The sequence below is a fragment of the Sparus aurata genome, chromosome 14, assembly GCF_900880675.1.
Source record: "Sparus aurata chromosome 14, fSpaAur1.1, whole genome shotgun sequence".
Lineage (NCBI taxonomy): Eukaryota > Metazoa > Chordata > Actinopteri > Spariformes > Sparidae > Sparus > Sparus aurata.
The window spans coordinates 19,931,512-19,948,210 of record NC_044200.1 but is presented as its reverse complement, the minus strand read 5'-3'; the positions used below and the strand labels follow the sequence as shown (position 1 = coordinate 19,948,210).

Genomic DNA, 16,699 nt, shown 5'->3' with positions numbered 1-16,699 from the left:
TCAGACACTTTAATCACAACACTTGTTCTCTGAAGCCTGTTCACATCTGACATCAGGCATTAAGCTGACAGCGTGGGATAAAAACAAAGTAAAGGCTGTTTGCTGCTATAAAAATGATTTCAGGCTTCACAGGTAAGATTGACAGGTGAACAGGTGTTGCCTTCAATGTCTCTTCGTAATTTTCAACATTGGACGACAATCTTGTGTAAAAAAAATTTTTTAAGCAAATAACTTTTTTAAAAATGTTTATATTTTCTTTTTAATGAAGATGGGTAGAAGTGTAGGCAACTGCTGTGGTATATGAAACACTTTGTCATGATTACTGATTACGACAATTACTATAACAAGATTTTTTATGTTGTTTTTCAGGTGATTTAAGGTTTGAGCTTCCTTACTTGTGGAATTGTTCACATGTTTTATAAACTATGCTAAAAATGCAAGTTTCCAGTGACTAACTTTTCTTTATTTTCAAGAGGTTTACACATGTGTAATGTAAAGCCAGTGGAATAACACATACTGGTTCCATTGCAAAACTTTTTCCCACTTAAATTGTGCCATGAACTACACATATGACATCAAAAGACTTTTCTTTAAGTCAAGAAAGTCGCAGTTTGTTGTAAATAAAGTAAAATATCATCTAGTTTTGTGTTAAACCGCTCAGTGAACTACATCGTCTCACTCGCAATTTAATTAAGACAGTAATATTGTAATGTAATATATTACTTTAAGATGAAGGTAACTAGTTATTTGATATATATTGCATTTTAAAAGTAACTTGCTCAACCCAGAACTGCTTTCAAAACCTGGTGCCTACATTACCCACAATGCAAACGAGTGACATCACTTTAGGCAGTTTATCAGATTGCATGCAGCTTCCTCTGAAGACACAAAAGCCTTTATACTACTTTTTCTCACACAGGCAGTAGGACTCACCAAGACTGTCTGCACACTTTAAATGTGTAAATTTTTTGGAGTTACCCTTTAAGTACAGAATACGACAGTTGGTGGATTTTATTTTGAAGGCGTCACTTCCGGGGTCGGCCGTGCTCCCTGTGTTAGCTTACCGCCGCAGAATGGCTCCTCGGCTCTTCACCGTCAGTTGGGATGAAATCTTCACTCCACACAGATTTCAATGGGAAGGTGAACACCAGGCATGAAGCTCCTGTGAGAAGAGTTTTGGAGTAAAGCTTCTGGACACTGCAGGATCCCTTCTTTCGCGTTTCTCGGTCGACAACAGAAAAGTAAGTTCACCGAAGTTTAATTGAACTTTCGGCTGAGTTTTAACGGTTGGTGAACGGAGCGGCGGTTTGGGCTGCTAGCTTAATTGTGTTAAAAGTCACGACCAACGCGCGTCTGTTTTTTCTTCAGTTGTGCTTTAAATGGAGGTGAAATGTGTTTGTGTTGGCTAACTTTAACATCTAAACTGAGAGATACGCTAATTTTCCTTTGTTTGATAGTCTAATATGACTTTTAATTCTGTTGGTCCTCAATATTTATAGCATCTCTGGTGACTTTAGCTAGTTATTGTCTTCAGTTCAATTATATTATCCCATTATCATGTTATGGTATAAGTTGTCACTTGTCCTCAGGATGTGCATCGTTTCTGTGACATTATATTCAAATTCTATGGTTCTATTCACGTCACATTCACTTTACTGCTGTACTAAGACAAACAGCTGCATTATTAGTGCTTATATTTCATATTAGCACAAACTTGATATGTAAAACCTAATAAATTATAGACATGTGACTCAAGTCAGTTGATCCAAGTTTTAAGCAAGCAAGTCCCAAGTCACTTTTCATGGGTGAGTCACATTTTCCCCTCAAAAACACTGCAGTCTCACCTTCAGTATCCTGTATTTATAATCAGGAAAGACAAGGAACTTGTACCTGTCTTAAATTATATTATTGGCCAGATTATCTAACCTGTTTAAAAAGTAGGACAATACATTGATTTTGTATTGTAAATATTGATATACAGTAAAATACATGGCATCAGACAAAAGCAAATAACATTTTGAAAGCTGATTTGGTTGGTTGATTTGTTCTCAATTAAATTATCTACCACCCACATCACTTTAAAACTGAAGAAATACTGACAGCCAGACTAAAAACGCTACATTTAAAACGTAAAAGACATTTTAGTAACCCTGTCTCAAGTTAAGTCACGAGCCTTTGACTTCCAAGTCCAAGCCAAGACTCATTTATTTTCTTCAGTGATGGAAAATTCAAAAGTTGGATAGAATATATTGTCTAAAAATATTACTTGGATAAAAGCGAGAGTCACCTGTACAAATACTGATTGAGTAACAGTCTTAAAGTATCTGAAACTGGCAAGAAAATGACTGAAGTATTAAAAGAACGAGACCAGTTATCAGATCCGATGGTATGTATTTTTCTTAGTATTGCAATGCAAATCATCAGAACAATGACTCAAGTCAACTTGAGTCCATGTCACGATGACTTGAGTTTACATCTCTGCTATTTTTATATTATAGAGAAGAACAATGAGAGAATGTAATACTTCCTTAATTTTAGTACATCTCAGAGTGGTTGAGTTTCTTTTAGTAAGCTGAATTATGCCCGCTCTGTATCTACTTTAACCAGAGCTAATTTATGCACACATATCCACTTATGTCCAAGCCAAGTGATGAGTCACTGTGGTGAACCTCCACCAGTCAGACTCAGTTTGGCTCCCACTAACATCTACATTGCAGCCAACCCAGCGTCGGCAGTTTAAAGCTGCTTCTGGTCCCGTGTCAGCTTCTTTTATTATCACTCTCAGACTTCTGCAGCCTTTGTTTGGGTAAACCTCTGTAGTGTACAGTTGTTCAGGAAAAACCTCCCTCCTGAGGCGCTGCATGACCTGCTGCTGGCAGCGCTCCACACTGCGTACGTCTGATGATGTCTTGCCTTCCGGGCAGAGAACTGAAAGCATAACAAAGGATTTTATTTCCCTCTCTGACAATAACCATATTTGTATCCTGCTGCCGCACTCTCACGGCTAACGGATGGCCGCTCTGAGATATCCATGCTGCTGCACACTTGCTTGCGCAGCCATATCTGATGTTACAGTGGGGGAACTAGCATAATAAAACACTGCTCAGTGGTTGTTGAACACACAAATAAATAAATCTAATCTCCTGCCACCAATCGTATTGTTACTGCAACAGGCGTTTGTTTGTTGCTCAGGCAGGTAAAGAGGAGACAAAGTCCACTGTTGGCTGTAGTTTGAATTAGCAGCTAAGTTGGCCTGCAGTAAGATCAACATGGCACAAACCCCGTATTTTCATAGTTTTTACTTCCTTCTTTTCCTTGAAGCCACGTGTCAAGAAGTTTGATGGGCACCTTTCCATCACTGTGACCTTTTTTTCCTGACATCTGCATTCCTTGCATTCTTGGTACAGTGCTCTTGTGGTGGTTTGTTTTGAAAGAAGGGAGGTGTCACTTTGAGTCGCATGATGTATTGGCATGTTTATATCCTTGTGAAACTGAATTAAAAATGTTACTTAATATGAAACATTTGCCTGAATCTAATCATAGGACCAGTTTTATATAAGAGTTGTACTAGTGGCTTTTGGGCATTTGTTTGTTTTGTTGGTCCAGTCAGCGCTGGGATTTCTGAGAAATGGCAATTTCTGAGTAAGAGGAAGACATTTCTCCAGAATGTGCCAGGAAATGCTTCCTGACAGGACTGAGTGAAGGTCTTCCTGAGTCTGGGGATGCCTCTGTTTTGGAGCAGTTCTTTGTAGGCAGATCTTTTTATACTTTGCAGCGTATCACTGATCTCCTGAGTCCAACAAGTTTACAGCTGCAACTGTGAAATGCCCAAAATAAGACTTCATCCTAAGAAAGGGCTGCTTCTGTGCAAAGACTGTGATAACAAAAGCTAAAAAGGCAGTTTTTCTTGGCTTGCTGTGATCTCTTACTCAGTTCCTCCTGCTCCGTTTCCACAATCCTCTTTATTATTTTCCCCTCCAATGTGATTTTTGACTGTGATGTAGTTGGGGCCACATGGAAAAACTGCAATAACTTGGGATCAATGTCGCAGTGCTATCATGTGAGCCTCTGAAAGACAAAGAGTTGTTTGTGCAGACTTTAAAGCAGTAGTTTAAAGTCTGCATTGTCGTTTCTGTCAAACAGTCTGACCTCACAGCAGCCTAAACTAGAAGTCCAGCGGACCGTCTCTCAGGGGGAAGTGTAAACAAAAAGGCAGAGTGTTTAAATGGTGGTTTGATTTCACGTGGGATTGACTTCCACAAGGCCTGGTCATGCTTCATGGCCACGTTACCTTTTTACTTTAGCTATTACTGCTGTATTGCAACTTGTCCAGCATACGCTAGTTCCAAGTTCTACAATTTGAGACTTTGTTTTGTTTTTCTTTGTCTTAAATGATACTAAAATTAAATAGCTTTTGGTTTTGGATCGTTGAACAGAGAAAAATGGATACATATTTGAAAGTTCTGCAATTAAACTACGCTGCATCGTATTACTACAACCATCCCCTACCAAAACCACTGTTACTTCATCAACTGCCATAAAGACTTTTGTTAAGACCACTGAAAGTTTAGTTAATCAAGGTTTATTTATGTTGAAATTCTGAACCTCAACTCATGTGTATCAGATATAGATAAAATACTACCTCACTAGACTTGTTAAATATATTTGTCTGTAGTATGTCAGTCGAATTGCTTAGGGCATGGATAGAGAAATGACATCATTGTGTAGGACAAGTTTTGAGCTTAAAGAGTGCAGACTGAAGGCTGATGATGGCATGGTTTGTAGAGCTGCAACGACCAATTGATTGACTGATTTACTCAATTGAAGAAATGTCATGAATTCAATTTTCAGATTCTGAGCTTGTTGAGTCAATGAAAGCAGTTTGGCTTCATATTATTGTCTCTATTTATTGGCTCCAACCTTACAGCCATCGATAAATCACCAAAACTACAAAGTTTTGATAGTTGTTGTGACTCTTGACTGTTACTTGTGTTACTGTACTACAACAACTAATGCTGCCTCTATAAGTACCTTGAGCCAGTTCAATTCTGAAATGCACATCTGTACCACAGCTGGAACTAGGGTATTGGAGCACGAGTGTTTCAGGCACCAGCAGAGGCGTGTGTTTGTGTATATGTGTGTGTGAGTGTGTATTTTAGACCCCCACCACTCAGCGTAGGGTCAAGTAATCCAAGCCTATTTTCTTTTCAGATTTGTCCCTCCCCCTCCATATATCTTTCTCTCCATCTGGTAGATGTTAAAACCACCTTACAGCATTAGAAAATTCAAGTTTGCTCTTCAGACAGATGTGTCTTTTCTATAAAATAGACTTGGAAATATGTCTACTGTCAGATACATTTTAGATAGCTGACATTAAAGCCCTTTTTAATAGAATTATGTGAATGTTCTTTTTTGAAGCAGAGTCATTGCGTTTTTAATGTGGTTTTATACTATTAGCCTGCCAGTCAGGGCATAAAGCCTTAAATGATGCGTGTTCAGACATGCAATGATTACAGTATCATTTTGGACGAAGAAGTCATTTTGAAGAAGCTGTCTCTAAACCTTTATTCAACACATTAATGACCTTTGTAAAACGAACATTTTCTACCTGGCATAAAGTATTCAAATACAGGCCAATGAAAAGTTGTGTTGTCTCGACAGGAATATATGAAGAAGGTCTGCCATGTATTCAGTTTGTGGTTGAAAGACTGAAGTGACTGAGGGAAAGTTAAAGGATAATGGTAGTGTCCTTACTTAAGTCTTTCCTACAAAAATGGGCCCTGAACCAGGTCTGTTTAAGATTCTTGGAACCTTGATGCTATCTAATGAGCATTTCAGTTTGTCATCAACAAAGGGCGTTGCACCGTGCGTAACAACCTGTAGAATATGACACACCCACTCCAGTTCACCCTTCAGGTCAAGGAAAACCTGGCACTTTTTCGAGTTCATGGCCAATGTAGTTTTGGTCAAAATGCTCAAAACGGTCTAAATTAGGTGAGTGAACTGTACCAAATTATATTCCATGGAAAACCTCTGTCATTGTCAACAAATCTCATCCTTGTGCTATTTCGTGAACCAGCACGTTTCCACAAGTTTTAAGGGGAACCATTCTAATCAAGGATGCGTCATTAGCAGAGTTTAAACCAGCATTTTTTGGTTCCAGTTGGCCACAAACTTTTCCCTTAAACCTAACCCTACCTTTCGGCTAGCCTCCCCTATAGTATATTATATTATATACTTTACCATATATAGTCATTCCTACTAAAGATCTTGGTCAAAATATGTTTTAAGACAGGGGTTCCCTTAAACAGCTTTGGTTTTTAGCTAACTTTCCTCAAACCAGAGCAAATGGAGGAGTTCTTTAGTAGTAGATACATTTACATTTATTGCTGTAAAGAGTACCTCAGAAAGACGGTATATGTTGTATTGGGTAAAAACAGCAGGTGCTACATGGTAATAAAGGAACATGTCTGTCTCTAAATGCAACAGTGTGGCTCATTAAAGTGTTTTTCATAGCTTTTTGAACAAAATGAAAGCTCTCTGGCTTTGGATTCACATTAGTAGGATGAGTTCATTGTTGGCGTTCGTCTTTTAAGTATACTAATTGATGACCTGACTCATGTCTTAGTTTCCCACTCAATAAAGTGCTCAGAGTTTTGTCTGAATGGTGGAGGGAGGGAGGGAGGTCACAGAGGTCAGCGGGGATGTCAGTACCAGGCTTCAGTGTTTGGTTTTCAGGAGAACTAACCTGCTCAGGAATGTGTGTAGTACTCACTCCTCCGCTGTGGTGTTATCAATCATCATCACCAACACCATCACATGTCTGAGGAAATGGACCCTCAGCTGTGGTCTTCTCTCTTGAGGTTTTGGTCAGAAAACCCTTTATGGATGAGCTGCTTATCACTGACCTGAAAAGAAGTGGAAAATACCTCAGCCTGGCATTTTTATGAGTCTGAAGAACGGACAGACTAGTGGCAAGGTTCAGTGCCATCTCCTGCCAGATGGCCACCAGCATATTCACGGTTTGATTCTCTCCCAGCTACAATTCACCAAATGGGATTTCCCATGAAACACATGATACCAGATTTGATGCGGCATTTATCACAAGACAGCAGAGAGAGGGTGAGATCATCCTCAGCTGTGGTAACACACTGTTATCTTGTTTTATCTCAAAATGTCTCTATCCTACAATTTTTCTACACCCACATGATGCATGCAGGCTTTGTAGATTAAAGAAGATAGCTGAGCCGAGACTTATAGAACACACGTCTGTGTTTTGCCCTTCATGTTATGTGTTGTTTTCTGCACTCACGTGGAGAGAGAACATATTTTGGATTCCCAACAAAACTCAACAACAAGATTAAGGTTTCTCTCATGGGGTCAAAACAAGCAGCTGACCAAATACAGCTTTCACCCTGTTGAGAGTGAGTGAGGGTTTCCCACTAAACTCTGGAAAAACCTGCAGAGGAAAACACATCAACTGCAAGATGTGTATCTGTGGCATATCCTCTGGGAAGTGTAAAGGTTAGCTGGAAAGCAGGTTGTTTTATTTTGAAATCCGAGGCATGCTGACTTACCAGAAGTCTGTTTACTTAGTGCTTTAAATCATGTGAAATGGTTCATGTTTGGGCAAATAGCCATAATAATTGGGCAAATAGCCATTATTTTCATTGTCATTTAATCGGTCAGTTATTTTTGCGATTAACTTATTTAGTTTTTTGGTCTTTTTGGTAAAAAAATAAGGAAATAAGCTGATCAGTATTTTCCAATCCCAAGATAATGCCCTCAAGTCTCAGCTGAAATTACTTAAACTGAATAATTGATCATCAAAAAATGGTTATCCTTTTAATAATTGGCAACTAATTGATTAAGCATTGCAGCTGCAGCTCATGAGTGTCTACATCACTAGAAATCGGTTCATAATAAATATACTTAATAGTATGTTTATGAAGTCAGGCAAAAACACACAGCAATATGTATGATGTTTTAGAAGGAACTTAACCCCCTTTTTCTGTGGAGTGTGTTGTTGAATTTAGGCAACGAAGCACTCAAGGCTCCTTGTTTTCAGCAGACCCCAGCCCCCAGCTCATATTGAGGCTATTGGTTTAATTATGCTCTTAATGCCCATGTTTTACCCTGCTGGGTGTGACACTGTGACCCCACAGAGGGAGGAAATGAAGTAAACTCTGCAGCCCCTGCCCCCGCTAATATGGGAACATAGAGCCTCTGTTTGTATGTTGTTAGTCTTGGGCTTAAGCTGCACTCTTCACGTACTGTACTACCTTAAAGTTCATGACGGCCATTCATTCTAAGTGTCTTTGTGCACGCTGTATACTCAGTCTCCCTTCCTCCCCCCATCCAGTCTCAGCCTGTTTTAAATCAGATTTTGTTTGAAGTGATAAGTGGTCGATGCACGTCAAGGGGAGACATGTGATAAGTGTTTGGATCCAGCGGTCATGGGGATACTGTCCAACTTTGTTATGGAAGTTTGAGATGCCAAGCATGCCAATGCTTCGAGGCCTGAGACCCCTGGGAGAATAGTGCCATTATTCCAGATAGGAGCCAGCCCATGTGCACCCGTGACTGCCGGAAATAAGGGCTTCTGGGTAATAAGTCTTGGAAATCACTTTTGTTTTTTGTCTCTCAAATAGCCAGACAGCTGTTTGCTGGTTGGTCTATCGGCAAGATTACGCAATAACCTCTGAACCAATTTCTATGACACTTGGGTAGAGAATGGGTCTTGGCCTGAAAACACCCCATTAACTTTTGTTGCAGAGCTGGATAAAGAGACAGATCAAGGACATTTTCCTAAGTCTCTTTAACACCTTGAGATATGTTGTTTTATGACATTTTCGTGAATTTATCAGGGAATAATCCATGGATCTGAAAAAAATCAGGCATACTTAGGTGGCTGGTGTCTATGAGTGAGTACAATTTGATGCAGATCCAAATAAAAATCTAGGCATATACTTTTGATAAGTTTTATTTTGTATTTTCTTCTGCCATTCTAGTTTCAATGCTGCTGCCTCATCTTCTTCTCATTTCCAAAACCATAACCTTGCAGAGGATTGCTACTTTACTTTGAAGTAACCATTTGTTTGAAGCAAGTTGGTTTGCTGCCTACGTTTCTCATCTTGCTGGCTAATGTAAATTCTGGGGGAACCCCACGTCTGTGCAGTGTTTGAATTCAAAGCAGACTCTGTTATTCGTTAATGTCTTATCCTTGGCAGTCCTTTATGGATCCTTCTTGTCTTTTTTCTGACCATTATTTTTTTTTTCTTTCAGATTCATTGAGGAGAAGATGATGTCTGACGCCAGTGACATGTTGGCAGCCGCCTTGGAGCAAATGGACGGGATCATAGCAGGTAACCACATGGTGCACTTGGACTTTAAGACCTGGCAATAGCACTTTTTTTAAGTGGGCATGGGTCTAGCCACATCTGGAAAGCATTGAGTTTCAAGCTGGGAATACTACGTCCAGTGGACGGTAAAACAATGTGCCCTTCTCCTTTTACTCTTACCTGCAGTTTAATTTAATCCTTCTGAATATACATTGAAGTTCAGAATAAAGCTGAAATTGTGCTGCTGGTTCACTGGCTCTTTCTGCTTCCACTGCATTCCTCCACCATGAGAAATGAAAGAAAGTTTCCATTGTCCCTGCAGTGACGGAAACTAATGATTATTCAAGCTCTGTGAGTTTGGAATACAAACTCCTGCTTGGGAACTTTTGGCCACACTCTGGCTACTTGTGCCGCTGCAGATGAGCAGAGCAGAGCTTTAGTTTCAGAGTCCCTACTTTTCCGCTGATGTGTGTAATTATAGCACTGACCTTTCCAATGGGAGCGAGGCAACTGATCACGTGACATCCAGCCCAGTCCCCCCCGTTTCCGCAGAAACCACAGCCGTCATCAAGCCCCACTCCCTCGCTACTGTGGGGAAGCCATGATTGTTTGGATATTTATTTATTTGGCTCCCTCTTTTTTGTTGGACATCTTCATTATGTCTGACATTTAAGAAAGATGACAGATGGTGTGGAGTAGGCTGCAGCAGACAATGAATACATCATGCGCCTGAGTTCTGTCAACATGTTGTTCCACTTTTTTAAGAAAAATCAGAACATTTGATTTCTCCGGACGGAAGGGATATCATTTTCTTTCTTTTGCTTAAACTGTGTCACATGATGTTTGATAAAATCTCTATAAATGTTTGCTTGTCTGGCACGTCTGCTGGAGTGTGTTTGTGTTTGTGCAGGGGTGGAGATGATACCAATATGTACCTAAATATAGTTATTTTTCAGAAAATGTTAGCTTGAGAGGAAGTAAAATTATTGGTAAAAGATACTCAAGGTTCTGAGAAGCCTATAAACTGGATGTTCTCAGGGCAGATGATGTATGATAGGAAAGTGTGTTAAAATTAAAATACTTAAATAAATAAAATACATAAACAGGAGTAAACTGTAAGGAACCCAATGAACTGATGATGACGTTGATGTCTACACTGTCTGTTTGGCACCCAGACCAGATGAAGAAGTTTGGCTGCATGTGGCAACAGACCCAACTTCCAATTTCTGAAAAAAGACGTAAACATGCCGTTGCATAAAAGCTCAAATTTACAGCTCTGGTTCATTAGTCATCCTGCTCCCACCACACCCACTGATCAGCACCAAATGTGGCGCTGGCTTTAAATCCTTCCTTCTCTGTCTGTGAGAAACCAACAAATAGATTCTAGTTTTGAATATTACTGCCAGCTCAATGATCTATGCTAATTTCACAACCTCTTTTTATGACTCATGTGAAATAAAGAGTGTCTCTTTGTGTCACCCCACATCTGACTCTTCCTCTGTATCTCCCCAGGCTCCAAGGCCATGGACTACTCCAATGGGCTGTTTGACTGCCAGTCGCCCACTTCACCGTTCCTGGGTGGCCTTCGGGTGCTGCATCTGCTGGAGGACCTACGGGGGGCGCTGGAGCTGATGGACAATGAGGAGAGGGACAACCTGCGGTGTCAGATCCCTGATTCCACGGCAGAGGGGCTGGCAGAGTGGCTGCATGGACGACTGGTAAAAATTTACATTCCATGTGTGGTCTTAGTTGTGTTTGCTTTCTTTGTATTTTGTGCTTCTTATTTGCTGCTGTGGTTTGTTCTAACAGTCTTCACAGTCTTGGCTCTTTGCATATTTTTTTCGCTTGAGGTGCTGTGACTTATGATTGGAGCAATTCTCTCTGGTGACATTTACACCTATCATTTCAGCTTTCTTGTGACACTTGAAATCCAGATGTGGATTAATACACAAATGTTTACACTGACAAGGTCGCAGATCAGATTGCAATCCGTCATGATACATGAAAATTACAGCAGTAATGTTTAGTCAAAAACAGTCACACATTTTCTAGTTCTTTGTCACTTATGATTGTAAATTAAGTCTTTGGGATTTGGACCATTGGTTGCTCAAAAAGGTGATTGTGAAAATAAGCGGCACATTAATTGTAATGGAACTAATTGTTAGTTGCGGCCCTAGTGTCAATAAGGAAAGTGAGAGTGCTCCAGAGTGTTGTAGTAATGCACCTGAAACTGTTGTTAAAGGCCGAAAAACCTAGATGAATCAAATTCCAACATGAGAGGCATGAAGAGAGTTGGGTTCAAAGTCCTTTTAGAACAGTTAGACCTTAAAAGGAATATGATACAGTGAAAGAACTCTTCATTCACTATCATAAATGTCAAAGAAAAGCAAAAAATCCACTCTGTCAAGAAGCTGGAACAAGCCAATGTTTGACATTTTTGCTTAAAAAAATGACTGAAACATCTGATCGGCTATCAAAAAGAGTGGAAAATTATTTTCTTTCAGTCAGCTTCGTGTTGCACTTCTAAGTAAGTCAAAGGTTAGACCAGTCCAGAACCACTTTTTCCTGTCACGTTAGTAAGACAGGGTGAACAACAACTAACTTCAGTTCAATCCCAGTGTAACATCAGCTGTTCTTATCACATTGCACAGCCCATGTGATAATGCATTCGACATCTGGATAGAAATCATCTCTTCCTCTTCCTCAGGTTGTTTCAATTATGGGATTTCAATTCATCTCCAGTGCCTCTTGGATGCATTTGAGTGCAGATGTGGTCTCTGATTCTTATTGTCAGTGACCAGAGAGAGAAAATGTTTATTTTTGTGCAGATTAATAAAACAAACCTGTCATTCTCACCATTTTTTTTTCATAGCCCATGTCTGTGTGTGATGATAAGAGTGTATGACGTATTCTTTGATCTGTTTTGCATCTGTTGATCCTGCTCAGGCCGTGACTCTGTTTATGTGAAAGTGCTGTTATGACGTTCTTCGTGAGTGATGGAGTTTCTATAGGAGTCCTGCTGCAAATAGTTTCCATCCTCCAAACTTACGTTGACTCATGCCAAGGCTCTTGTTTTTCTTCCCTCACGGCCTCGTCCCTCCATGTGTGATATCTGAGAGAAGAGTTTGCTTTTGATTCAATTTTCAAATCACTTGCATGTGAGAGCACTGTTGAACCTCACATGTTTCTCTGAAAATTCAACTCGCATATCGGTTCAAGGGGGAAACCATGTGAGCTCATTGTCTTGGATATTATATGGTTATACACTTAGGTGGCATGCACCCATTAGGAAGTCTGTGTGGCTCAAGGCTGGTGTGTATTTTAATTTGGATGCCTCAGCCAGAGCTGTATTTCAACATGACAGCTAAGAGCATTCCCCCTGTTTTCTTCATGAGCTCTCATCTCAAAAGAAATCATTATGTAACAGATGCAGCAAATAACGTTTTTTGGTTCCGACAGCACAAATCAACACTTGTTTCTCATTTCAGACGAACGGCCACGGCTCAGAAGCAGTCTACCAAGAACGTCTGTCACGACTGGAGAGTGACAAAGAGTGTCTCATTCTTCAGGTTTGTTTGCATTGTGGCCACAAGACAGCAGCACAATTACTCCTGAATTGACAATTAAGTGGTATTGTAAGTGGCTGCGTTTGGGTAATTACCACTGACAGAGAGGACGTATTCACAGTCTCGTTTATTGATTTGTTATGTTTGTCTGTTAGTGAGCAGGATATTTGAAAAAGAAAGAAAAAGAAATTTGACAGAAAGATTCCTCTGTTGAAGAAGGATAGATAAGTTCTGGTTGACCAGATTTGTGGTGAAAACATAAAATCCTCAAAATCATTAAATCATTCCCCTCTCTATCAGATCCCGATTGATATATCTGGGGGCTCACAGATATTATTAGTATTAGTAGTATGTTTTTCCTTTTTTGAGAATGAAATGCAGTGAAGTTTACTGTTTAAGCGCACTGATGTCTGATGTTTGTGGATAAACTGTGATACATCCTCCCGTTGTTTTTATGACCACATTTGGTCAAGTCAACTTTATCTTAAGTCAGTTCATTGAGCCCAAAATCAGACATCACATTGACCCAGTGGACTTTACAATCTATGCAATGAACAATAAACCTCTGTCCTTAGACCCTCGATTCAAGTAAGGAAAACTCATCCAAAAATCTGCCCCATTGACCCCAAATATTGAGTATCAGCTGGGACAAATTCTTGAAAGCATGGCCTGTTTACACATAGTGGCGTTCCTTCTCAGTCCATCTCTCAACACTTTCAGTGTTACTGCTCTGTCTTTGGCACTCAGCCCCACGGCCATTTATTCATAGAGGTCACAAGGACATAAAAAGGTTCAACAGTTTACGTCACATCTAACGTACAGTGTCCATGGTAATGGTGATAAAGTCACATCTCACTCGCAGCAACAATGTGGCTCTTTGATCTGTGTGTGGAATAATTTTTGGAACACAATGGGGCTCTGTGACAAAGAGGAAGAAGATGTATCAGGGGCTGGCTGTACAGACAATACTTGGTAGTAGAATCAGTTAATTGTAGGTTTGAGTCTCAAGAAAAAATAAAGACTATCTACATCCTAAAATAGCAGTTACTTAGTGCTCATTACAGTCTTACTTTACAATTGGGAAGATTCGTCTTTATGCAAATATTGTATATTTGAGTAAAAACTGGTTTTGAATGTACACCAAGTTCTTCCAAACTGTTTTTGTCATCAAAATCTTAAGTTTTAGATGATTATGTGGCCTTGAGGTCCCTGCAGTATGCGTTTTCTGATTGCTCTCAAGTTTGTAACGACTCCCATATGTCTCACCATTGTCTAGGTAAGTGTTCTAACAGACCAGGTGGAAGTTCAAGGTGAAAAGATACGGGACCTAGACAACTGCCTTGAGCATCACCGGGGGAAACTAAATGCTACAGAGGAGCTGCTGCAACAAGTAAGGCTGCTAAAAACTTACACAGCTTTGCTTCTCGAGTTTAATCGAACACAGAAGTGCAACTTTACAAAGCGTATGTATTGCTCTACAGGAGCTGTTGAACCGGTCGACGCTGGAGACCCAAAAGCTGGAGCTGATGACTGAGGTGTCTAGTCTGAAGCTGAAGCTGTCCGCTGTGGAGAGAGACCACCGGGACAATGAGGTAGACCGCTGTCCTTAACATGTACTCCATGTGAAGTGGAGCAGAGATGGCTGAGAAGTTCCTCTGAGAGTTGCACCTGCACTTTGTTTAATGTGCTGTTTGAATCCTGGCAGCCACACAGTCATTGTTTTAAAGTCACAAAGGTCTGTCTCTCTCCACTGGAGGGTTCAGAGAGCTGTCATGTGGTGCAGCGTGAACTTCTCCGAGGGTTACAAAAGAGGCTTAAACACCCCTTGTGCTCCAGCAGCTGTTTCCTGCCAGAGCCCCTCCACCCACATCCATACCCATACCTCTCCTCCTCTCCCCTCTCTGAGGGGCTGAAAGGCTGTGAGAGTTATAGTTTCCATACACTCTGTCCACTAGCTGGGACATGTATGTGGAGCATATTATGTGGTTTCCACACAGTAAAAGCCTGGAGGGAGTTGATTGAATTCCATGCAACTTTATGTTTGTTTTTGTTTCCATTTAGCCTCCATTAAGATTTAAATCAAACTGTAAAGAACACATCATGTCAGTTGTCCTTTAGCACCTGATTGAGAAGGGTTAAGATTTTGGACATAAATAAGCCAGAGTCACAACTCAGTCAAACCAACTAGTCTTTCCATTGACAGACTTTTCATGACGATGGGGGTTAGATTCAGCCCACAATGTACAAACTTACAAAGCCAACAATGTAAATGAGTTGTAGTGCGGTTGATGGACGCCAGAAAGAATATGATTTTCTTGTGTGATTGGCTGTGACCATCTCAAGTCACAGTTTGATGGATGTCTGATTGTTTATATACTGTGTCATTTGTTGTGAGAATTAAATGGTAAGCCGTGTGGATTCCTCAGTGTTTCCTCTGTAATTGGCAGGGGGGAATTTATTGTGTCTGACATCTACTTTAGTTTGCCAGCGTACAGTGCATGTACCTTGTGTTTAGAGCGAATGGAGAGATTTAAGCTCACCTGGAAGAAAACACACATGATTTTAGTCTCCTACTTAAAACAAGGGGTACTGTTACAGCTTCTTGTTGCTGAAAAGAGTTCCAGTAATTCTTTCAAACACTTTGTCTGCCAAAACTTTCACAGATAGAAAAAGAAAAATTCAAAATGGATCAACAGATTTTTTTATTCACTTGCCCCTGAGGCTTCATTATATTTAATCACAGTGTCTCCAAAGCGCATTGTTGCTGCTGATTGTGATTTTAAAAAAAAGACGTTTCATGCTAATTAACCATGTCGCCTCCCTTTAGTCCAGGATTTGTCTTCATGTGCGGACCGAGCTTCTCAAATTCTCTCCAGTGGGATGAGGGTCAGACAAATAATGTTTGGTGCTTTTGGCAGGAAATCTCCCCCCTGTTAGAAAAACTCTGAACTCTCTCCCACACAGTCTCCATAAACCTCCCCACTGCAGGTTTCTGTCTGTGTTTAATGGGTAATGGGAGTTCTTTCCTCCTCCCCAGGGTTTGTACCAGGAAGTAACGGACCTGCGGTTCAGGGTGACTGACATAGAGAATGAAAGACTGCAGTGTGAGAAGAAACTCAAAACTACAAAAGTGAGTGTGTAGAGATAACTGCTGAAGGTCCAGTCAGCACACACCTAATTGTTTTACATTTGACAGAAGATCTGAATTTATTCCTAGCCTTTGATTGAATCATTATGTGTTTTAAAACCTGTGAATTTTTCCCCAGTGACATTGTTCCTCTGCTCCCTTTACCCCCTTTTTTCACCTCCTCTTCCTCCCTCCGTTCTACTGTGATTTTAACATCTTTCTGCAACATGCTAACCTGTCAAGCGTCCAAAGTGGAACACTGAGCGGTTCACTGGAGCCGAGGTGAACGAGGTTTAATCTCCAGCCTGTCCTCTTCTTCTTTCTGGCCCTTCAGATGCTCTAAACCTGCTCCTTCTCCACTGCTGCACAATGCTTTCCTGACTTTCACCACACTTGCTGTAAGTGCCTCCACCTGTACCGGTTTTCAGGATTTGTACCAGGTTCAGATCCTCTATTAGCTTGTCTTTTTGATTTACACCTGTAGACTGAAACATTATATGTATAAACTTGCTGTTATGGATGGCAGCCATTTTTTCTTTTCTCTCTTTTCATATAATTTAAAGCTACACATCTGGTTAATCGGTACATCAAAGTCATTCATCGAAGTGTAGTGTTTGAGTTTTGTCTGTTTTTCAGTGTGTCCACAGTTTAGTGATTAATAATAG

At 40.3% G+C, this 16,699-nt stretch overlaps 1 protein-coding gene across 1 annotated transcript in view; it reads left to right on the top strand.

Annotated features, from left to right (window-relative positions):
- The first annotated feature begins 1,031 nt into the window (after window positions 1–1,031).
- LOC115595492 (liprin-beta-1-like) overlaps window positions 1,032–16,699 on the top strand; it is a 29,081-nt gene continuing 13,413 nt past the window's right edge. Inside the window, exons 1-7 of the mRNA XM_030440068.1 lie at window positions 1,032–1,241; window positions 9,286–9,365; window positions 10,854–11,059; window positions 12,830–12,910; window positions 14,184–14,297; window positions 14,389–14,499; window positions 15,945–16,037. Coding sequence (XP_030295928.1) covers window positions 9,302–9,365; window positions 10,854–11,059; window positions 12,830–12,910; window positions 14,184–14,297; window positions 14,389–14,499; window positions 15,945–16,037 — 669 coding nt within the window. The 5' untranslated portion in view covers window positions 1,032–1,241; window positions 9,286–9,301. The remainder of the gene's footprint in view (window positions 1,242–9,285; window positions 9,366–10,853; window positions 11,060–12,829; window positions 12,911–14,183; window positions 14,298–14,388; window positions 14,500–15,944; window positions 16,038–16,699) is intronic.